The following is a 25,622-nucleotide window of genomic DNA, read 5'->3' on the forward strand; positions in this document are numbered from 1 at the left end:
GCCAGGCACTTCTAATGCAAAGTCACCAAATGGGAGGGCCATGGAGATGGGACTATAGACTGGCTGTCAGCTGGCAGGGAGGTGCAGGGGACACTCACTCTATCACACTGCTATATACCCCATGCCTGCACCCTATACACTGACAATCATCTGATGGTAGAACTACACATCCCAGCAGCATGAGACCCTATCTAGCAATGCCCTGACTATAGACGGGGTCCAAAGGGGCACTCTACTATACCAATCTTTAGGGAAACTTCTAGAATATTCATAACAGTGTATACAGAGCTGGGGTAATCTGGAACACAGAAGTGACCCCTGGGGGTACATGGATTCCTGACCCCAATAGAGGTGGCTGCTCCCAGGGAACAATAGATGAATCCCAGGCAGGGTAATGGTAGAGGAGAGTGTATACACGGTGCTGGCCGCAGTATAGCGCCATGAATATGTGAGCTGCTGGGACGCGCGTCTCGTCCTCGCGGGGATCTGGCGTGTACATGGTAAATAGAAGACTTCTTGTGAGTGGGAGTGATGTGACAGGCAGCCGGGCTGTCGTCCAGTGCGCAGGCGCGGTGCGGCTCGCCAGCTGCAGGGGCAGCAGCTCAGTGACTACACATTGATCAGTGAGGGACATGGCAGGAGATGGCGAGGGGACTGAGCAGACTGCAATCACTGCTGCCGGTGCTGTAGAGGGGAGCGGGCCCTAGACGCCTGATAACACCGCCGCCGCCACTGACTAATGGTAAGAAGTGGAGCCGAGGAGAAGTTGCTGTGATTATCCCCGGGACGTGTCCGCCACACGCCACATACATGTGCGCTCCACACGCCGCCGGCACGCAGCATCATGAACGCTCAGCTGACCATGGACAATATCGGCGATCTGCACGGGGTGAGCCATGATCCGGTCTCGGCCGCTGCTGATCTCATGACCGGCAGCCCCCACCACAGAGGAGCGGTGAGCCACCGCAGCAACCACCTGGCTGCTCACCCCAGATCCATGGGCATGGCTTCCATCCTGGACGGAGGAGAGTACCACCACCACCACCACCGGCCCCCCGACCATGCCCTCACCGGGGCCCTGCACCCCACCATGACCATGGCGTGTGACACCCCACCGGGCATGAGCATGAGCAGCACCTACACCACCCTCACCCCTCTGCAGCCCCTGCCCCCCATCTCCACCGTGTCGGACAAGTTCCCCCATCACCACCACCACCACCACCACCACCATCATCCCCACCAGCGGATAGCGGGCAATGTCAGCGGCAGCTTCACCCTGATGAGGGATGACCGGGGGCTGACCTCCATGAACAATCTGTACACCCCCTACCACAAGGAGGTCACCGGCATGGGACAGAGCCTATCTCCGCTCTCCGGCTCCGGCCTGGGGGGCATCCACAATGCCCAGCAAGGCTTGCCTCACTATGCCCACCCCAGTGCCACCATGCCCACCGAGAAAATGCTCACCCCCAATGGCTTTGAAGCCCACCACCCTGCCATGCTGAGCAGGCATGGAGAACAACATCTCACCCCGCCATCTGCTGGCATGGTGCCTATCAATGGGATCCCTCATCATCCTCATGCCCATCTAAACGCCCAGACTCACGGGCAAATCCTGGGCTCCAGCAGGGAGCAGAACCCTTCATCTGTCACCGGATCCCAAGTCAACAATGGAAGTAATTCAGGGCAAATGGAAGAAATCAATACCAAAGAGGTGGCTCAGAGGATCACCACCGAGCTCAAGCGCTACAGCATCCCCCAGGCCATCTTTGCGCAGAGGGTTCTGTGCCGCTCCCAAGGGACCCTCTCAGATCTCCTAAGGAACCCCAAACCCTGGAGCAAACTCAAATCCGGCCGGGAGACCTTCCGTAGGATGTGGAAGTGGCTCCAGGAGCCCGAATTCCAGAGGATGTCAGCTCTCAGGCTAGCAGGTGAGCCCCCCCCCCCAATATGTGGCCCCTGCTCCATTGTACTCTCATCCCTCCAAGGGTCTGGGACCTGAGGCTTCCTCCTTCACTGCTGCTTTGTATACCCTGCCACTCATCCTGCTCCACCTTGTGTAGCACCTGCATCCTTGTATTGTGGAGAGGCTCATCTCCTGCCATTGCTGTCTCTCCACTCCAGCCTCTCATTGTCACCTTGATCATCCCCCCCAGACTATACAATAGGGTGGTGTGGGCTATCCTCAGCCCCCCACTGCAGGAGCTGACTGTGCCTCATCCAGGGCAACTAGGATTTTACATCATTCAGGTTAAATAAGGGTATATAGCATACGAGGCAGATCCCACTCTTATCTCCCACCCATTGTCTTTGTCAAACAATTAATATCGATTGATTGATTGATACCTATCTGCTAATCGATAAATCAATACTCGCAAAGACGTTTACACTCACTGAGCCAGTGGAAGTAGCAGCATGTAAATAGACGACATGATGCTAAAAATAAGGAGTGGATCAGGATAGCAGAGCAGAGGTGGATATGATATGATCATTAGTGGGGGGATCTGTCACCACGTATGGGGGATTTCATGTCTGTACACTACACAACAATACACTACACTACATTACACTACATTACACTACATAACACTACATTACACTACATAACACTACACTACATTACACTACACTACACTACATTACACTACACTACATTACATTACAGTACACTACACTACATTACACTACATTACACTACACTACACTACATTACAGTACACTACACTACATTACACTACATTACACTACATTACACTACACTACATTATACTACACTACACTACACTACATTACACTACATTACACTACATAACAATACATAACACTACATTACACTACACTACACTACACTACATTACACTACATAACACTACACTACACTACATTACATTACACTACACTACACGACACTACATTACACTACACTACATAACACTACATTACACTACATTACATAACACTACACTACACTACATTACATAACACTACACTACACTACATTACACTACATTATACTACACTACACTACATTACATTACACTACACTACACTACATTACACTACACTACATTATACTACACTACACGACACTACATTACACTACACTACATTATACTACACTACACTACATTACACTAAATTACACTACACTACACTACACTACACTACATTACACTACACTACACTACACTAGGGTGATTGAAGGGGGCTTGTATTGCTGCCTGTCTCGGAGCTTGTCTTTGTTTCAGCATGTGCTGTACTTATGTTAATTGGAACTGTGACAGGATTCACTTTTTAATCCCAGGTCCAGTGCAGAGGATAATAGGGAAGCTGAATCCTATGTCTGACTGCATTGGTTACTTTATTATCTTATTGTTGTTGTTATTATTATTGGCTGCTAATATATCCCAACCTTGCAAACTTACTGGTGCACTTGGGAAAATGATGATGATGATGATGATTATTATTATTATTATTATTATTATTATTATTATTATGACTAATAGTAGAAGTGTTCATAATGATGATGAAGATTATGATGATAGTAATAATAATAATAATAATAATAATAATAATACAATAGTTTCTAAATAGCATGCCTGAAGCCTGATCCCTGCAGATTTGTGCAGAGATTCCCAGAGTTTAATAGAAAGCAGAGTCTTATTTGAGGGATGAATTAACTGGCAGCGCTTCATTAATCCGTCCCTGGAGGATGGCAGGCAGGCAGGCAGGCAGGCAGTGTGAGGTGCTGCTGTCACAGGCAGAGATGTGCTCCACTGGGGGCACTAGGAAGGAGTAGACCCCTACACCTTATGTGATGTGTGTGCTCTACACCCTGTATTGTCAGCTCTGGGAAGCTCCATGTATTCTATTACATCCAGCTGCACCCATGGCACAAAATAGCTGCACGGTGCTCGGGAATAAGAAAGGCCATGTAACTACATCCACTGCTCTGCCACACAATGCCAGATTGCAGCCAGTGTCACGCCGAAAAGCAAGGCACAAATATACATGTATGCATATATTACAAGTGTCCATTGTACCTATGAGATATAAGCCATGGCCACAAGTGCACCTGGAAGGCAGACATCAGCTCCTGGCTGATCCCGGGGAAAGCAGCCAATGATAAGGCGACGCTCTCTTCGATTTACAGTGTATTTTTACGACAATTTGGTGGAACAGAATCTCCATTTATTTACATGGATCAATAGTGGAAACAACGCTGAATGTAGGATCCCCCTCTTGGCGCTATCTGGGCATCAATCTGCCAGTCTGCAGTGTCTGCTGGAGAGTGCTGCCCACTTACCACATACACACACATATGGGCATAGATATATATCTACATATACACATATATTTACAGCCACATGGAGAGATTGAGGGAGGGATTTGCCCATTTTTTGTTGTTTGCTTTCAACTAGAAATGTAAATATTTATAACATCGGGTGTTCTAATTCCAGTAACAGCAAGCTAGCTATATATATATAATATATATATATATATATATATATATATATATATATATATATATTTTTTTTTTTTTTTCTTCATATATATATATATATATATATATATTTATTTATTTATTTATATTTAGAAGCACAACATTTTTCCATGCTGAACATGGTTGCTTTCCTATCTTTCATTTTCGTTTAGTTTATCTTTAAGCTAAAACAAATTCATTAGCATGAACAAAAAAAATCAATAATTCCAAACAGTGATTGTTAGAGGCACAAATATTTATAGTAGGCAGTGTACTTGCAAAATGTACTATTATATGCAGATAAAAAGCAAAATGTAATATTTTAGAAAAAATCGAATCAAATAATACTACATAGTATATTAATACTTATTATTAATATTACTTTTGTTATATTATTATTATTATTATTATTATTATTATTATTATTAGTTTTAGTTTTAACATTGTACTTGTAATTGAACTTGTGAGCAAATAATTCTAGGCTCTTCTAGTACATGTACCATATTTTGCTTTTTTTTTTTTTGTTCTGTTTTAGTGTTTTTCTGACTGCATGTTAGAGCTCAGCCCTAGGTGAATAACCAGAGTATCAGTCAGTAGCACTTTTCCTTTCTGGATGTTTAGTTTTTTATGTTCTTTTTATATAATACACTGCATATACCTTTCGCCTAAGATGTTCTGTGTGTCGCAGGAGTCTTTTTCTTCCTGCTTCTGTGACTTGGAAATCTCTGCAGATGTTTGCAGCACAGTGGATAGGCTAGATGCAAGTTCTGAAGAATACCAGTGCATATGTTTTACTTTAGTGGTGTCAACCTGCCCTGAGACCAGTATGTCATTTTACATTTGTTTCTGGGCCTGAGTTTAGACTGAAATGATTTTCTGCCATAGTAGGCCCCTGTTGGTGTCCAGAGGTTGCTTGTGTTCTCTGATTCAATCCATGTTATTCCCCACACTTGGGGCTTACTCTAATTTTTCACAATGGGCATCAAACACAATCGGTTTAGGTGTTTTCTTTACACTCAATTGGATTTACTTTTGTGGTATAATGTAGGCCTAACTCTTTCTAGGACTGGACACAGATGCTGCTGATCAATAAAAAAATCATGCTTCTAGGATCACTGGGTAGATCACATATCACAGATAATGCTACATCACATTTTTTTTTTATCTGCAGAGTTTACATTAAAACACAATAATGATTAAAAATAAAATTAGTTCTTAATATTTATATTAAATGTCTATATTCTTCATTCATGCAAGAGACTGTAAATGGGATAATATTAGTGACTTTAAAACAATAATAATAATAATAATAATAATAATAATAATAATAAATTAAACATCTTTATTACTATTTCTATATACAGTATTTACTGATTTGTTTTGATTATTAGAACTGATATATACAGAATATAAATTGATAATATATATATATATATATATATATATATATAATGTTTACGAACTCTGGTAGAAAACGTCAAAGTGAATGTGAAACTATCAGGCGCATTGCACATGAGGCGAAGTTTTTGTAAACAAGCGGTTGCAACTACTTATTCATTCAATGCACTATTTTCTAATAACTGATAAAAGAATGAAGTGAAAGTGAGGATTTTGATAGCCTACAGTAAGCTGAGAATTGTTTTGGGCCTTGTATCTCTTAGAAGTACATTGGAATAAAGCATAAGGGAAACCTCACTGATCAATATGTGTTAATGGATATAGTTAGGAGATTTTATAGATTATTTGTCCTTAATTAATGAACCTATTGTTCTACAGTAGCAGAATGACAGAATGAGAGGTAATAGTTTCATTCATTTACTTCTGGTTATACAAATCCACCAGAAGGGACTGTTGTAGACAATCAGATAAGTACTGTTTAGTATCAAAGGGCAGAAGTGCGGCCATCAGAACAGCCAATCAGGTGTTGGCTTTGGTGTTTACAAAATGATTGGTCTCTGCGCGGTAGGAAACCTCCAAAGTTTATTGGCTTTGTTATAAATATGAGGTAGTGGAACATGATAATAACACCTTTACTCCTAAGTAGATACAGTATGTACATGTATTCCCTTCTGAACAACAACTTTTAAGCAATGCCTCCTACCATGGTCTCTAAAGTGAGGAGATTCCAGTAAATAATCATGGATGGCTGTAGTGTGGACATTTACAAAGTTCTCATACTTTTTATATAAATTAATGAATTTTATGCAAGATTCACACTTTAGGGGTAAAACGTAGGGATGCCCAGTAACCCAGGGATTATCCAGAATTAGAAGAACATGGCCACTTTCTTCCAGAGACAGCACCACTCTTGTCTCAAGCTCAAGTAAGGTTTGCAATTAAGCTCCATTCACTTCAATGAAACTGAGTTGCAAAACCCCAACCAAACTGGAGACGTGATTGGTGCTGTCTCTGGCAGAAAGTGGCTATGTTCTTCTAATGCTGGATAACCCCTTTAATTCTTTGGAAAATTTTCATTCAGACCATTGCAAGGCCAAGGGGAAATTGTTCTCTGCTCTTGTGGTCAGTGCGGGATTTAATGGTCAGAGACCCACCAGTCAGCTACTTATCACCCTACTTTTCCCCTACCCTGTGGAAAGGGGAGAACCTTGCATCTAGTAAATCCTTACTTTAAATCAATAAAACTATCCCTCCAATGCAATTACTTCTGATCCAATTGGGACAGATGGGCCTCAGCTATGACATATGTATTATGATAATTATAGCCCTTTAAAAGACTAACATTGAATCATGTTTTATCTTCCTGTACACCTGTTGTCGTTGCACAAGGAAACGTCATATTGACATGATATCAAGTATTTTTAAATACTGTTGGCTTCACCATAGCAATTAAAGGGGTTATTTTTGCGAAAATATTTTTCTTTCAAATCACCTGGTTTCAGAAAATTATATAGATTTTTAATTTTCTCCTATTTAAAAAAAAACTCAAGTCCTCCCATACTTATCAGCCGCTGTGTGTCCTGCATCAAATGTTGTTTTATTTTCAGTCTGACACAGTGCTCTCTGCTGTCACCCCTGTCCGACACAGGAACTGTCCAAAGCAGGTGAGGTCGTTTATGGGGATTTGCTACTGCTCTGGACAGTTCCTGTCTCAGACAGAGGTGGCAGCATAGAGCACTGTGTCAGACTGAAAAGAAAACAACATTTCCTGCAGGACATACAGCAGCTGATAAATATGGAAAGACTTGACATTTTTAAATAGAAGTAAATTACAAACCTATATAACTTTCTGAAACCAGCTCATTCGTAAGAAAAAGTTTTTTGCCGGAGTACCCCTTTAACCATTCAACCATCTCCAACCCATACTGATAAGGCTTCTGTCCGTGGTAAGGGTATGTTCAATGTGTGTTAACATGGCAAAAATCCAAGGCTGACAGTCAGATTCCTGCTCCGAATTCACTACAGATTTACAGATTACAGGTGGTCCTCGGGTTACAACGGTCTCAAGTTACATCGTTTCGTGGTTACAACGCTTTATTCGATGCCTTTTTCCGACTTACACGGTATCGACGTAACTCGAATACATGCAGCGGCATAAGAATACAGTACGATACTATACTGGTACAGTACTCAGTTATGCAGTTCTAGACTGAGGATATTGATAATTATGTAGGGTACTATGTTAGGATAGGCTAAGTGTTTACAGGACAGAACTGTTGTTATGGTACAGTACTGTATGAACATATGATCCGACTTACATCGAAATTCGGTTTACAACGCTGCGTAAGAACGGATCACTGACGTAAGTCGAGGACTACCTGTACAGTGTTATTGGATCCACCCGAGGATTAGCCCCCTTGTCATTCATTAGGGCTAATCTTCAGCTTTTCTGTGCAGAATCCAAAAAGTATGTAGCAAACGTAGTTATTTCTGTAGCGGATTTCTTTCCAATACCTAATATCCAGATGGTGGAAACCCAGTACTGTAATCCATAGTGGATTCTATTTACATACAATCACATGTAAAAATGCAGAAATGTGACCTGTGTAAAGTCACCCAAAAAGTGAGACGAAAATGCTAGAATCCAGCAATGTATAGAAGGCCAAGAACCTAACACTTTTACACATTGATCATTATTTATTTGTATCTCTGGATTGGGTTTAAGTTATTTAAGGCCCTAAAGCAACACCAGAATAAGAAGAAAAGCCGTATGTGGTCATCTGTAATACATAGCACCATAATAAATGCAGGCAATGTTATGTTGCTTGTGTTCAGAGAATTGTTATCAAGCTGCAAGTCATAATGAGAGATGTCCTACCCTTAGATGTGAAGCTAGAGTTTTCAGCAGCAGTTACAATAGCAATCTGATCTGAGTGCCAGACCATAACTCATACAACCAAGCTACTCAGATATATACTCCTACAAACATGAAATACAGTATACAGGGCCATGGTAGGAAATGATTGCTTATATATTGAGTATCATATCAAGAAATGACTTTGATGTTCACATGTCTCTGCAGCTAGTTCTAGTTGTAACGGTTAGGTCTGCTTAAGGGTGCGTTCACACCTACAGGATCCACAGCAGATCTGCAGCAGATCTGCAGCAGATTTAATGGTGCAGATCTGATGCTGTGTTCAGTTATTTAAATGAAATCTGCTGCGGATCTGCTGTGGATCTGCTGCGGATGCGCAGCAGAAAATCAGCTGCGCTTCAGGAAAGTGTGAACGTACCCTTATGGTGCGTTCACACCTACAGGATCTGCAGCTGATTTTCTGCAGCAGATTTCATTTAAATAACTGAACACAGCATCAAATCTGCTGCAGATCTGCTGCAGATCCTGTAGGTGTGAACGCACCCTTAAAGAACATTCCGGGATATTACTCATAGAGTTAATCAGTTCTCTTGTTAGGTGATAGTGACCTTTAAAAGTTTACAATGAGCTGTTGGGATCTGAGGGCTAACTGGGCCTTAGTGCAAAATCAGTAACGGGTTACAGATATCATGGGGGGGATTTATCAAAGGGTGTAAAATTTAGACTGGTGCAAACTGGCCACAGCAACCAATCACTGCTCCTTTTTCCTTTCACCAGAGCTGGAAGCTGAGCTGTGATTGGTTGCTGTGGCCAGTTTGCACCAGTCTAAATTTTACACCCTTTGATAAATCTTCCCCCATGTGTTAGTTATAGGGTTGGTATCTTTTTTATATAGGAAAGGGATGTGACTGTTATCTTTACACCCGCTATAGTTACATTATTGGGAACACATAAGGCTTCCAGATCTTGTAGAGGGAAAACATAAAAGTACATTTTCCATTTACCAACATTACTGACAGTGTGTACGGTGTACTTTCCTATCTACACAATGGTCTTCTCCACGCACAGTACATTGACCTTTAATAGCACAGCTATGTGCCATATTGTCTGTGGTGTTTATTACATCACAGTTTTGCATACACTGATGTCCCATTACATTCCATAGATCAGGCTATACAGACAAGGACATTAGTACCATAGAGCCAGGCCATGCGGCCGAGAACTGGTTTGTCCCATTCCCTTTGCTACTGAAAGGAAACTGCCCAGTACTTTCTGTTCCAGTGGGCACAACCAGAAACCATAATTGAAGGTCCATGTTGATCTTTGCCATGAAGCGCCTTTATTGCGCCTTTTTTATGTATGTATTTTATGTATTTATGTATTTTATGTATTCCACTGTATACAGAAACTACAAGGCTGTAGACTGGAAATGCAGGATTTTTGACCAACAGTTGGTAAGGACATTAACATTCCTATAACTAGAGATGGGCATGTCCCAGGAGCAGGGGGCCAATGTATATAGACATTAGCTGTTGCCTCCTCATTTTTGGGGTTCAAAGTACCTGGTCACTGAAATAAAATATAGTTCTTGGGCTGTTGTTGTGATTTCAATCTTGTTACTTGTCACAGTGCGGGGAATAAATAAAAGTTTTTGAGACAAAAATTTGGTCTAAAATGTTTACTTTTTATTATTATTGGTATTATTATTATTATTATTATTATTTTAAAAGCAAATTAGACATGAAGAATAGAGTTTTGCATTCTCTTTGACAAGGGGGTGGAGCGTACTAAAGTAGGCATGGTTTTTCGTGAAATGCATAAGATGTTACTAGCATTAATGTAACTAGCCCTGATAACAGCACAGCCGTAAAGCTGAGCCTATATGGTTGACAAGACCTTTTCAGTTCTCTGGTGCTTCATTATGTCAGGGCAAATAGGTCATATAATCAGATTGGGCAGGTTGAAATCCCTACTGTGCAATATTGATGCTGATGGTGAAAACAGTTATTACCTACTCAGTACTATAACACAATCTATGGACAGCCAAATACCCAGCTGGTAAAGTAAGTCAAGTAAAATGTATAATAGTTTTCAATATTATCTTGGATAACCCCTATCCAGATCCATCAAGTCAGGGACCTGTTTGTTTTACAATGACCAAATTCATAAAGTTCAGGAGGTATGACAGCTACAGTCTCCAGTTTAACATAGAAAAGTTGCTCAAAATGTTAATTAGTGTCGAACTGTAATTTCTATTGCGGCAGAAAATCAGAAACAAATGACTAATGTTTTTGATTTTTTTTTAAAGTAATAATTTTCAGGTGAGGAAGATCTAAGGGAATAATCTCTCTGTTAGCAGCCTGAGAGTATGAATGCCCTTTAATGGTGCGTTCACACCTACAGGATCTGCAGCTGATTTTCTGCAGCAGATTTCATTTAAATAACTGAACACAGCATCAAATCTGCTGCAGATCCTGTAGGTGTGAACGCACCCTAAAAGAGTGAAAACTGTACTGTTGCAGGTCTCATTGCACATGACCCTTTAATTTGTGCCATTTAGCAGTCCTAATCTGTGCCCATGGTAGCATTTCTTCTGCTTTATCCTATCATGTGGCGTAGTTACCACATAGGCAGACCACGCCATTGCTATGGGGCTCGTGCACTAAGGGGGCCCAGTGCTTTAACTGTGAGCCTTTGTGATGAATGTGGCGCTTTGAATGACAGACCAAGAAGCCATTGGCATCCTGCCCTGGCAGTCACATTGGCAGTGCACCTCCAGCCACAAGAGTTCCCACCCCCTATACACATACTTACCTTTCCCAGTGCATTCCCTCGATATTCGTTCACCCGGCTCCTCAGTGCACAAGTGATGTCCCTCTGCAGCAGGGGACTGGGAGAACAAAGGAATGTCGAACTGTGCTGGGCCAGGTGAGTGTGGGTTAGGGAGGCTTTCAGAATTCATGGGACCCCGTACACTTTTTTGCTATAAGGCCCCATGAATCATAGCTACACCCATGATCCTATCAGTGACTAGTAATGTACAATTTCATGCAGTTTTATAAAATGTCCAGTCTGCCAGTCTTGCATGCTTGTTTTATGCTAAACAACCTGTGCTGTGAGTCTATGTATACTGCTTGGTAATATGTTACTATGACTTCAGTTAAAGTGATCCCAGCCAATGGCAGGTTACCAGAATTGTATGATGTGACTGGGTAAAGTTCCTCATTGCCTGACTCATGCTCCAGAAGAGGTGGATGAGAGAAGTTATGTAACCGTTCATTTGAGACTGTTGTGTTACCGCTGTAAATTCCACCAAAGTTGCTAGAAAATGCCACTTCTGTATGTCTGAGTAGAATACATATTTAGTTATACAGAAAAGTGCAGCTCAGTTTGTTCCTTTGGTGTGTCTGTTGCACTGCATACAGATGTCGAGCCATTATTACATCCTATATTATCTGAGACCTATGGTATAATCCATCCATGGCACAGGGTAAGCACCTCACATGGCACTGTATTATTGTAATTCCTTTGCAAAGATCTTTTGCCCTGAAAACTCACAAACACACAATTCTGCTTGGGCAATAAAGATATCATTTCTGGAACATTTTTGCTTCATTTAACAGTAATTTAATAACACCACATTGCAGAAAAACATTGTGGACATCCATTGTTCTCATCTTAAGGGATGCATTTTTTATTTTAAAGGGGAAACTCTTAAAATTTGAGAGTAGGTAAAGGTCACTATATGTTTCATCTTCTGTCATCTGAAGACTACTGAATATTATGAGTCATGCATATGAGATGACATTGGAGAGCACCTCAATGAGATCATTAGGTAATATCCCATGCATCAGATTATCTCATTGCCATCTATATTATTCAGTCCATTTGCTAAGCATCCTGTATGGTCTTCATTTATAATGTCACCCAAAAAATACCAGTTACTCATGATACAGTTTACAAGTTCAGATGGAAAATACAGGAAATCTGTTAATGTACTTAAAGGGGTTGTCTAGCGAACATAAGATGGCTGTAGCCTTCTGCTCCCTGGTGCTCACTTCCGTAAGCTTTGGAACCCTTGGAAGGGGTGCATGCAGCCATTGGACATCGCATGGGGGCAAAATAATGTACATATACACCCGCCCCCCTCCATGTCTCAGAAGGTTTACTTCCAAGATGTGGAATCGCTGGAAGTGAGCGCCAGGGAGCAAAAAGCTTCATCCTTTTTCTGCTTCCTGGACAAGCCCTTTAAGATATTACAAGCAATTTTTTCCTAATATTAATATTACCTTTACCCTTTAAATGTCAGTAGTTGCTTCATTAGTTTGTACCAACCTCTCAGAAAAAGTAGCCATACTTGAATAAGACACACAGTAACATTGTTAAGCAACATGGTAGCATTTGTTAAGCCTGCTACCATGGACAATGTTATAGTTGCATACAGAGCGCCATGCCTGTTATTTTTTTTTTTTTTTTTTTTACTAGAACATAAGGAATTCAGGTCATAGTTGTGTAGGTGACAGTACAACACGCTCCAGTCACAATGTGGAAACATCTAGAATGATATAAGCAGGTTACAATACAATGTAGAAATTCTGACCTCAGCTATCCTGAAATGAGAATTGGGACTAAGGGGATTGTGTATCTCCTTAAGGACACTGCCAAACTGGCATATGAAGTCTTATAAGCCATGCAGTGCTCCATGGGGAAAAAGTGTGCAAAGTAGAAGAAACCTTGCTCTACACTGCCACCTGGTGGCATCCCTTCAAGACAATGTTAAAGTCTTGAAACAGCACTGAGGGTTATATGTCAAGCTAGAATCTCTCCCAGAAGGGAGAGTTACCCATCTGTAGACAAATGCTGCATGAAAATAGGCTCAAATATGTAGTCACAAAACCCATGAATTAATAATTAGTTGCCAAAACTATAATAATTAATGCTGAAACTATACATTTTTCACATACAGACCCATGCTATTTATTGTAAACAAAAAAAAAGTCATTTTTGTATAGTGTCAGGCACTCTTGAGGCATACTGTACCATGCATGTATTTTTATTGTGCTCCGTTTGTCTTAGTTGTGCTCCGTTTTCATCAAATCCGTCAGTGTTCTGTTTTGTTGGATAGACATAAAATTTGTTAGTGTACAAATTTTTTGTCCATCCAATAAAAACGGAACATGAACGGAAAGTGCACATCCCTTTTTGTTTTACATTATAGTCAATAATGACGGATCTCAATGGAAGGTATTTCTGTTCACGTGCATTTACAAGTTACCCATCATCAGTTTAAATTTTTTTCACTGAGCATGCACAGAAGAAGTGAGAAACCAGGAAGGAATATAAACTGATATGCAAACGGATGTACAAAAGTCAGTTTTTTAAGCCAAAATGCAAACAGACCATTAGACAATCCTGATAATTCGCTGTCCGTTTGCTCATCAGTTTGTGCTTATACCTTCATTTAATATGGACGGATCCTTTCGACAAACGCCGATGTGAACCTACAACATCTTGTACTTCTAATTATTTAGTATAGTTTTTATTTAAGGTTTAAATTGCTATTTTTTGACACTTATTCTACAGTGTATGGAATCATTGCAACCTCCTTTCTGAGATGCTAAGTTTGTTACTATTCCTGTACTTTAATGTAGGGTTTCCTATAGAAATAAGAAAGTGCAGGGGAGTCACATTTGTCAGTGGTAACATGGCATTAAGATGACATCACACGTGGTATGAACTCTGTCCTTATGATTAATAAGTGTGCGGAGATATCACAGTGAGTGACCCCTCAGAGGGTCACTGAACTATATCTGGTCATTAGCTCACTTTCAGTACTATGACTATACAACTCAATGTGACATTACAGATTCTTTGTTAATGAATAAACTAAGTGAATAGTGAGCTATTGTCTTTACACCATGAGAACTAACTTAATCAACTCAGCAAAGATAAGAGATGGCAGAGTTTTCCTTTTGTAAATAATGACGAAAATATCAGCAGGATTAAAAAACATCATACCCACTATGCTCTGGTCTTCTGAGCTCTTCTATTGGGAAATATAATCACATCGAAATGTCCAAAAATACCCTGTAAATATGCCCTTCATTTATTAAGGTAGCTATGGACTATAAATGGCAGCAATTCCACTCTCTCAAATTGAGTGCAGATGTCTGAGGGTCCTTTTACGTCGAGCGATCTTTGGCTCTCCGTGACCGCAAACGAGTGTCGATCAGCGAAATCAGCTCAAGTATACAGCGCCATATGGGAGTGTTTTTAGTAAAAAACTGAACTCAAGAACAAGAGGACACAGTGAAAGGTTAGTTGGGGGGAAGATCAGAAGCAATTTGAGAAAATATTTTTTTACTGAAAGAGTAGTAGATACCTGGAACAAACTTCCAGCAGAGGTGGTTGGTAAATCTACAATAACAGAATTTAAACACGCCTGGGATAAACATACATCTATCCTAAGATAATAAGAAAGAAAATACTAAAAGGGCAGACTAGATGGACCCAGTGGTCTTTTTCTGCCGATCTTCTATGTTTCTAATCTCTGCATCATTTGTGCAATCATTTAAATATATTGTTATTGGCTGCACATCCCCGGTGTGGCTGATAGAAATAAATTGTTAGCGCTGTGCAAAAGATACGATCAGTGGGGGAGATTTATCAAACATGGTGTAATGTGAAATTGTCTCAGTTGCTCCTAGCAACCAATCAGATTCCACTTTTCATTCCTCACAGACTCTTTGGAAAATGAAAGGTGGAATCTGATTGGTTGCTAGGGGCAACTGAGCCAGTTTCACTTTACACCATGTTTGATAAATCTCCCCCACTGTATCTAGTAAGGCTCGTAGCCGATAATTGGCCCATGTAAAAGGGCTTTTAGTGTCCGTGCTGGCGAGGGGTCAAATCGTCTATATGGTGGGAAAGCTTGGGGTTCAGTTAAGTCACAGGAATTGCTATCTCCTGGATAAAGAATGACTGGCACGCAAAAACATTTCAGCCCAACACAGTGGATTCAGGTTTAAAACTGACTTCAGTCACATAAATTTTTCATACACATCATAACAAGTTCACACTAGGACAGTTTAAATAAAGCCTAAAAAAACTGCATACAAGTGTGCCTCAAAAATGAGACCCTGGGCCTGCTACTCAGAAACACACACAAGCATCACTATTCTTCCATACCGCAACAGACCTGTTTACAGCATGTCCTACCTTGGACTTTTAGGCTCACACTTGACCTAAAATAACCTGTGAAATTTGCATAACAGGTTGTGCTAAGAGGATTGATATATTGTTCGGTGGGAAAAGGTTAAATCATAATATGGAAATCTCTGTGTATTCTGAGCTAAGTTGGTGTGGGTGGTCCTAGTTACTGATTGTCAGCTATCTGCATATAAGTGTACATATAGAAAGAGATGACCACTTGACTACTTATCCCAGAATGAGCAGAGATTTCCATTAATACATTAGTTAACCTGGAATGTTTCCCACAAAACTATATTACAATTTGCTCAGCTTTTCTCTATTCTGCTCTGCTGTGCTTCAGCTTCTGCTCTAGTACATACCGCCTGCAAATCGGAGAGCATTTCAAACACGATAGGATCCATTTAATGTCCTGCCATACAGTATTCACATTAGAGATGAGTCCGATCGTTCAGCAATTGAATATCGGCGACTGATGATGTCGGAAGCCGCCATAAGACTGCCTGTAAAACATGGATATTATTGTTTGAATTTTCGCGATAACGATCGCATTAGAGCAATAATCGGCTTATGTACATAGTGAACGATCTTTCAACATGTTCTCGAATCGCCGTTGGTCGTTCGCTAAAAATTTGCAGATCGCTTTGTGTAAACAGTCTGTCAAAGATGCACCCTATGGCTGCGTTCACACTACGTATATTTCTGTCAGTATATTTCAGTCAGTATAGCAACCAAAACCAGGAGTGGATTAAAACACAGAAAGGCTCTGTTCACACAATGGTGAAATTGAGTGGATGGCCGCCATATAACAATAAATAACGGCCATTATTTCAATACAACAGCCGTTGTTCTAAAATAACAGCAAATATTTACTGTTATATGGCGGCTATCCACTCAATTTCAACATTGTGTGAACAGATCCTTTCTGTGTTTTTAATCCACTCCTGGTTTTGGTTGCAATACTGACTGAAATATACATATACTGACTGAAATATACGTAGTGTGAACGCAGCCTATATGTGAGATGGGTTTAAGCAATCTTAAAACAATCGCAATATCGATTTTTAAACGATTTTACACTTTCTCTAAATGCTGACCGGTATAAAAACCAAATCTTTGCTTCAAAATCGTTAAATGATCGATTGGGCGAATTATCGCTCTGTGTAAACATAGCATAACAGTTGCTGCCTAATGTATCCCACCTCTTGTCAGGTTACATTGTATCAAGATAATCAATGCTATCCACTTCACCTGTCAGTGGTTTACACGATAAAAACAATTGAAGAGCTCTCACATAAATACCTGTTTAACATATGTAACATGAGGTAAAATAATAAAGTAATATGAAAATAGCTCATTTTGGATGGAGTTGCCCTCTGTTACATAGATTTACCTGATTCACACATAAAGAAGAAATGTAATAAATAGCTGATACCTAAATGCATCATTTTATTGTAATTGATCATTTTGTTGCAGTGCTGCATCATTTCATTGTGAAAGGGTCAATTTAAACAGAAAGATTATCTGACAGATTATCTGCCAACCATTTTAAGCCAAAGCCAGCACTGGAAATCTCAGGCTTTCCTTTATGACCGGATCTCTGTTAATAGTCTGTTTCTGGCTTTGGCTTAAAATCTTTGGCAGATAATCTGTCAGATAATCTTTCTGTGTAAATGGACCCTAAGGATCATTTTACACAGACAGATATATGACTTTTTGATTTTTTAAGCCAAAGCCAGTAATGGATTTGAAAAGAGGAGAAATCTCAGTCTTTCTTTTATGACCTGTTCTTTGTTTATAGTCTGTTTCTTGCTTTGGCTTAAAAAATCTGTCAGATATCTCTGCGTGTAAAAATATAGTTTTCAAATCAACTGGTATCACAAAGTTATACAGATTTGTAAATGATTTCCTTTTAAAAAAACAAAGTCTTCCAGTCCTTCCCTTTCCAGCCTGACACAGTGCTCTCTGCTGCCATCTTTGGACTCTGGACAGTTCCTGACACTGACAGAGGTGGCTGCAGAGAACAAAAAGGGAGATTTATCAAAGGGTATAAAATTTAGACTGGTGCAAACTGCCCACAGCAACCAATCACAGCTCAGCTTTCCCTTCAGCACTGCCTAAAGCTGAGCTGTGATTGGTTGCTGTGGGTAGTTTGCACCAGTCTAAATTTTACACCCTTTGATAAATCTCCCCCAAAGTGTCAGACTTGAATAATACACCACTGTTAAATTTAGATTAGATTTTTTTTTAAATAGAAGTCATTTACAAGTCTGTACAACATTTTGGAGTGCACCTTTAAAACTTAGTTCTAGTTTAAGAAAAAAACAATTTCAAGCTTATTTACTATATTAAAGTCACAATAATTTATCATGAAAAACTACTCAGGTAGAGATAACCTAAAACGAAGCTTTATAACTGCATGATTGAATACATATTGCACGTACCAGTTAAAATATTACTCACTAGGGATTTCCCTTGTTACCTGAATTCCTACCACTAGTAAGCACAGCCATTTGGGGAAGTATATGGCTGTGTTCACACAACATTTATTTCCTCTCTATTTTTGGAAAAATGACGTCTGTCATTTCACTGTTGGCCGTCTGTCAGTGCAATGACGGCTGTTGGTACATTATTCTAGTTCAGGTAGACTAATTGGCCTTTGGGTGAGTCTTTCATTGAAAAGTCCATTGAATTTATAAGTAAAAATGGTGAATGGACGGTGAAAAAAGAAAAAATGTGTGTGAACAACTAAAAATAAAAAAAAAATTATTTTGCTGTCCCCGCAGACAACGTCCATCATTTCATACACCATGTGCATTGGATGTCCGTCATTCTATTCCATAGGGCACCGCCACACTGCCTTAAAATCTTGGAAAAACGGCAATAAAAATTCCATGGCGTTTCTTTTGCAAAAACGCCAGCAGCCAGATGTTAGCTGGAAGTCAATGGAAGTTTTTGATCTGCCTTACACACATGGCCTTTTTGGGGGGTGGTGTTTTTTTCTCCTTTCTGGTATTTTTTTCTCCCATAGATTTCAATGGCATTGTTCTGCTTGTCTTAAAAACAGCATTGCTATGTGTATGGCATTTTTTTTTTCCCCTGGGATTTTTGTCACCTTTTGTGGTCCAGAAGTTAGGTCATGTGATGGCAGAGGAAAAAAAGTACAGCACACAAAAATGCCTAAACCACGCCTAAACAATATAATTTAAACATTAAGTCAAAAACACTTGAAAAAATGGCAGAAAAAACGCAAATGCATGAATAAAAAGCCATGCACCACATTGGCGTTTTTTTGTCTGCCTTTTTTGGAGGCCTTGCTGAACGGTAAAGTAAGATGAGATTATTTTTTTGAGAAATCAGAAGAAAAATAACAATGTGATGTGACAACATTGCCTGCACTAAAAACAGTTATGATATCTTTGCGCTGTATTGAGAAATACAATATAAAGAATTGTCTCCCGTTAGCTGCTTTAGGGCCTTGAAACCTTGTGTTGTTTTTTTTTACCATCAGCAGATTATTAAAGGGATATCTATCTATCTATCTATCTATCTATCTATCTATTCATCATCTATCTATCTCCTATCTATCCATCTATCTATCTATCTATCTATCTATCTATCTATCTATCTATCTATCCATCTCCTATCTATCCATCTATATCTTTATGAAATAAATCATTTTTTATTTGCCGAAATGCCCCTTTATATTGACTCCAAGGTGGGTTGTCACCGTAAGCAGAAGTTGTTAAATGTTAAAGAGCAAATTATACTAAATTTTATTAAATATCACGGATACAAACATCATAAGACCTAAAATACCCAAAAACACAGTATAAAAAGCACATGGCAAAGAATAACACACCTGCTCACAACAGTAGACACAGCGAGAGTCCTTTGAAGGTACATTGTCCCTGTTTTTACCTATGTCTACTTAAGTCGGGGGAAGGGGGGGTCTCCTCCTGTTTACTTCAGGTTCATGGGTATTTTTCTAACTATTGTTTTAGCTATATACTGTTTTTCTTGAGCTTTTGAGTATTCTTATGTTGTTGATTTTTATTATTATTTGTAATTATTATTAAATAGCCCTTTTACACTTTCCTATTGTCTGCTTTTCATTTTATTTTTTTTCGGGGGTTGGGTACATTTATAAATATATATTTTTTTTGGGGGGGGGATTTTTTTTGTCCGCCCTGATTACTTTTTTTTACTATGTACTGTTTATATTGTGCTTTTGTGTATTCTTATGTTTGTTTGTTTTTTAATTATTTGTGATAATTATTAAAACTGAATATAATTATCCCTTTTACACTTTTCTTTTGTCTGCTTTTCATTTTATTTTATTTTTTGGGGTTGGGTACATTTTGTAAGGGGGGTGGGGTGGTACTTTCTTATTGGTGTAAAAGTTGTTACAGAAGCAAAGCTGTCGCATGAGGTCCTTCATCTCTATATCTTCCCCCCTCCTCATTTCATACTAAACTACAGTAAAATAGGCATTACCTTCCAGTGCAGACTCTGTCAGTAAATAAACCCCAGCATTACAGTACATGGTATCAGGGATAGGGTACAGTTGTTACACTGGCATAGCTAAGCTTGCATCAGTCCCTATATAACCAAACATATTCTAGTGTGCCTGATAGCACGTTACTCTTCTGTCTATATAGACTGAAAAGAAAGAAGTAAATAAAATCAGATAAAATGAAATCCAGTTCATCCACTACTAAAGGGAAAAATTGCCCTTTTTTCATTAAAGGAAAACAAGGTTGTCTGTGAAATCTGCAGTGTTAAATATAGGTTGACAGCGCTGCATAAAGACATAACAGGGGACCTGAAGTGAGAAGAAGGTGGGTCACCACGAATCTATTGTACACGGCAGAAAAGGGCTGTGTCTTGGATCATTCAAAGGATTTTGCTTCTGATTGCAAAATTTCCTTACATATAAGACAACACTGGTTCTGCGCACTTAATCCATTTACATTGGACTGATATGATAATTCACGTTGTGAAATTACTATAAACAAAAGTGTCTATCATGAGAGGCCGGAGGTGGTTTCCTTGACGACCTGGCTTCCCTTTGTACAGAAGACATGTAGCCCAGTGAGGACACGACTCCGCAGATTAACACTGTCACTGCTGTTAGGGTCTTTAACACAATGCTGAGCAGAAAACTACAAGCCAAAGGTTATAGTAAAGAAAAAAAAAGAAAGAAAAGAAAATGTCTGCCGCCACCAGATTGTACAGTGTGCGTGTTCCATATAAGAAACATTTACATGCAGACATGTTTTTTTTAGATGCAATGCAAACAATTCCTCTATGTCACTGATGGCTGTCTGACATTGGGAGGTCATTTATTATTCTGCCAATGACGGAAAAGGATTCCTGCTACAATAGCAAATTGATGGCAGAAATTAACATCAATAAAAGTGATTGCTTTAGTCACTTACAATAAATAAGATTGCTACATGCACTTGGGATATATTTTTTAAAAAAATAAATAAAAAAAAAACCTTTAGCATGTAAACCAGTCAGTCAAATAGGCCGATATTTCCCTATTAATATCATATCCTAGTAAGATATACTCATCAGACTCATTTCTTAGCTCCACTGACAGTCTCTTATCTATCTAAAGTAAACCAAGGCCCGTGGATGGTTTTGAATAGAGAAGAGCAATTATACAGTAATAACAAAGTAATCGCTTTGTTAGCTCGGCAGTCGGCTTATCAGCCTGCTGCCTTTTAACTCACTGCCGCTCCTCCCCGGGTGCCTGGAGAAGCTGAATACAGTCCTGGGAAACTGGTAGAAGTTTCCCAGGACCGGATGCAGTTTTTCCAGGCACATGAAGAGAAGCAGCACAGAGAGGCACTGAATTAAAAGGCAGCTGGCTGTTGAGCAGACTGCCAAGCGTCTGTGTATCTGAGTATAATCACACCAGAATTAAGCTATCCACTGACAGGCCACACTTCCTTTAAAACATAACTACCAATCTTTGTCACCCACTGTTGTAAGGCCTCATACACATGTATACAGTAGTCCAGAACAATCCCAGTTAGGAACGACAGATGTGACAAGATAGATCTGGTACGGCCAACATCTCATATGGCACCCCATAGCCTGAACTGTAGCAGGACACTGGACATTTGGACCATCCAGCACAATTGCTTCCTGGTGTAATTACATTGGATCAACAAATGATGCATGCCTGATGGCAACTTAAGGCCCTATTACACAAAGTGATTAATGATCAGCAGTCGACCCTCCAGACTGCCATTATCTTCTATGGGTTCCCGGCCCCCTCGTACTTACCCGCTCGCTGTCGGAGAGTGTAATAGTGCTGGCAGCGAGGTGCAATTAGTGTCGGCGTAAAAAGACATGCGCTTGAAAACACTCTTTCTTAGACAAGGTAACAGAGTTGTATCTAATACAAATGTAACTGGGTTAACACAAACACATTCACAGCTGTATAAAAAACAAGCAGAATGCAACATATGTAGCAGAGTTAAGGCCGTATAACACAGCCTGATGAGCAGTGTAGGCTAGCACCAATCTGCTGGATTGGTACTCGCTTACTGAGCCTATTACATGGCTCGACAATCGTGTAGCAAGGGCTGTATATACATCATAAATTATGTCCATGCAGCCCTTTCACATAGAAAAGAATAAAGTTTAGACATTTCAAGGCTCCCCCAGTGTCCTGGAGCCTTTTCCCTGTGTTTCTGACAAAGTCTCTTTAGTGACGGGCTGCTCAGCCAATCACTGGCCGAGACAAGACAGCCCCATCCCAGTGATTGGCTGAATGGCCTGTCAGTACAGATACAGGGCCAGAAGTGTCAGAGGCAGCTGAGGGGAGCAGGAAACACGGGGAAAAGGCTGCAGGACACAGGGTAAGTATGAACTTCTCATCAGCTAACGGCTGTGCAACGTTATTACATGTAGCACTGCATGGTCGGCGGCCATGATTTTTCAAAATGTTGAGAGACAATAATCAGCTGATGATTGGCTCCTATGCTGATCGCTGTCTTAATTACACCGAGCGATAATCTGTCGAATCAGGGGTTTCTATGAGACAAATTGATTTTTGATTTTCGCCAATTAATGATAAAAGATTGCAAACAAGCACTTTTCCATGTGACCTGAAATTCTTCACAATTACGATCGTTCGTATACTCTATGCTTCTTCTGATCCCCAGTGAATGAATAATGTGTGCATACACCAAAAGCTTTGCAAACGGTTAACAAATGATTGACAATTTTATAGTCAGGTCAAAAGATGCGATCAGTGACACGCAGATGAACTTTCAATAGTCATTTGATTAATGCCTGCATACACACGGAAAGATTATCGTATAAATTTGAAAAATGTTACAATGAAAAAATGCGATCAGCGACACACAGATTAATTTTCATTAGTTGTTTGATTGTTGCCTGCATACACACGGAAAGATTATGACTTAGGCTATGTTCACACTACGTGAACCACCGGCCAGTCTCTGCCAAGATCATCCCGGCTGGTACTGCACCACCGGCCGCATCAGCGTGCGTCCGCATCAGAACCTCCCACAGCACACAATAAAGCAAGTGGCCGGAGCCGCTCGCTTCCTTGTGTGAACTGACAGGTCTTTCTGTGGCCGCAATTCACTGAATTGCGGCCTCAGAAAACTGACATGTCAGTTATTTGCGGGTCCGCATGGGATCCCGGCCGGAGCGTATACAATGTGTATACGTTCTGGCCGGGATCCCATAGAAAAGTAGGCAGTGTTCACAGTCGTACAAAGTACAGCCGTTGTTGCTAATGGCAACAATGGCCGTACTTTTACGTAGTGTGAACATAGCCTTAAAGTCGAACAGCATGACAATTTTTTGCACGATAGTCTTTCCATGGAATAGGGCCCTTAAAGGGGTAGTGCGGCGGTAAAGAATTATTCACAGACTAACACACATTACAAAGTTATACAACTTTGTAATGTATGTTATGTCTGTGAATGGCCCCCTTCCCCGTGTCCCACCACCCCAACCTGTGTACCCGGAAGTGTGGTGGGCTATACTCACCTGTCACGTGCCGACACCAGTCTCCGATCTTCAGCAAGTGGCGTCTCCTTTGGGCGGCCGGCAAAAAGCTCCGACTGTCCCGAATGCCCTCTGCAGCGTCATCCGATGCTCAGCCGCGATTGGCTGAGCATAACTGTGCTCAGCCAATCGCGGCTGAGCACAGTTGTGACGCGGCGGAGGGGGGACGGGCGGCAGCGACTCGGCCGTCCGTCCGAAGATGACGTTTGGCACAAGATGGCGGACGGCCCTCGACACGGATCAGGTAATGTATAATGCACCAACACTTCCGGGTACACGGGTGGGGGTGGTGGGACACGGGGAACGGGGCGATTCACAGACATAACATACATTACTAAGTTGTATAACTTTGTAATGTGTGTTATTCTGTGAATAATTTCTGAGCGCCGCACTACCCCTTTAATCTTAGATGATGTACAGGAGTGGTTCCTTTATGGTAAGTTTAGTGAGTTATACGATACAAAAGCAGTGATGCTAATCCTTAGTGCTACTTGTGGAATAAGATGCAGTATAGTATACAAAGTAGAAGGTATAGACAATCCTATTTTATAGTTATATATGTGCCACTAAGTGCACTGTGTGGCATATATTGTTTATATAACCTGGCATGATGACTTTCCATTGTATAAGCTCTGCTATAATCTGTTCAGATCATGAAGGATCAGTTGGAATCTGTTTGTTTTCCTCTTACATACTAACATATGATGGTTCTCTCAAGTTTGCATATAGTCCATAGTTATGTTCACACATAGTATTTACGTCAGTCTTTTGGTCAGTCTTGACAAAAACCAGGAGTGGAATTGACATGACAAAATTATAATGGGACAGATTTGCACAGTTTCTGTGTTTTTAACCCACTCCTGGTTTTGGTTTAAAAAAAAACTGACTAAAATACTGACAGAAATACTATGTGTGAAAATAGCCTATGTCCATTTTAACTACTGCAAGTATTATTTGTGTACATTTCTGTTCATGGATTTTCTCATGGGATTCCTGGTTGATCATAATATATAAAAGTTGCCAGTTAGTGGTTTTGACCCTCCAAATTGTTGATGATGCCAAACGGGATGTAAAACAATTATAACACATGTAGTTAATAGTCATACTAACTATATAAAAAAGAAAAGTATGTTTAATTTATCTCACCCCTCAATCCCTACTGCCCCGGGCATTCCCTAACAGAGACTTGTCCTGGACTCTGCTGTAAAAGCTTCCCAGCCGTACCCCTTTGATCTTGAGTGATGGATCTAGCAGTCTTCCTGATGGATCTGCTGCAGATTTTCTGCAACTGATCCGCAGTAGATCTGCAACTGATTTTAAAAACATTGAGATATTTTGGGGCAGAAACACTGCACATTTTCTGCAGCTGATCACAGAAAGGCAGAATGGAGATATGTTATAACATCATGTGCTGTGATGTATAACATCAAAGCTGTTTACTGGTGCTTTAATTACTGACAGATCTCCGATCTAGGACAAATTCCTTTATTTTTCTTCTAGAAATAATAACTAGTAATGGTCATTGTTAACCGTCAGTATGTTTACGGGCGTCTTTATACAACATAGCACAATTTTATTACGTCACTTTAAACCACC

At 40.3% G+C, this 25,622-nt stretch overlaps 1 protein-coding gene across 4 annotated transcripts in view; it reads left to right on the top strand.

Moving 5' to 3' along the window:
* Nucleotides 1–640: 640 nt before the first annotated feature.
* The window catches only part of ONECUT1 (one cut homeobox 1), a 51,906-nt gene continuing 26,924 nt past the window's right edge, over nt 641–25,622 (top strand). For all 4 annotated transcript variants that reach the window (XM_069956571.1, XM_069956572.1, XM_069956573.1 and 1 more), the window contains exon 1: nt 641–1,931. In XM_069956571.1, the coding sequence (XP_069812672.1) occupies nt 845–1,931 (1,087 nt within the window). In that variant the 5' untranslated portion in view covers nt 641–844. The remainder of the gene's footprint in view (nt 1,932–25,622) is intronic.

The sequence above is a fragment of the Dendropsophus ebraccatus genome, chromosome 1 (genome assembly GCF_027789765.1).
Source record: "Dendropsophus ebraccatus isolate aDenEbr1 chromosome 1, aDenEbr1.pat, whole genome shotgun sequence".
NCBI classification, from domain to species: Eukaryota; Metazoa; Chordata; class Amphibia; order Anura; family Hylidae; genus Dendropsophus; species Dendropsophus ebraccatus.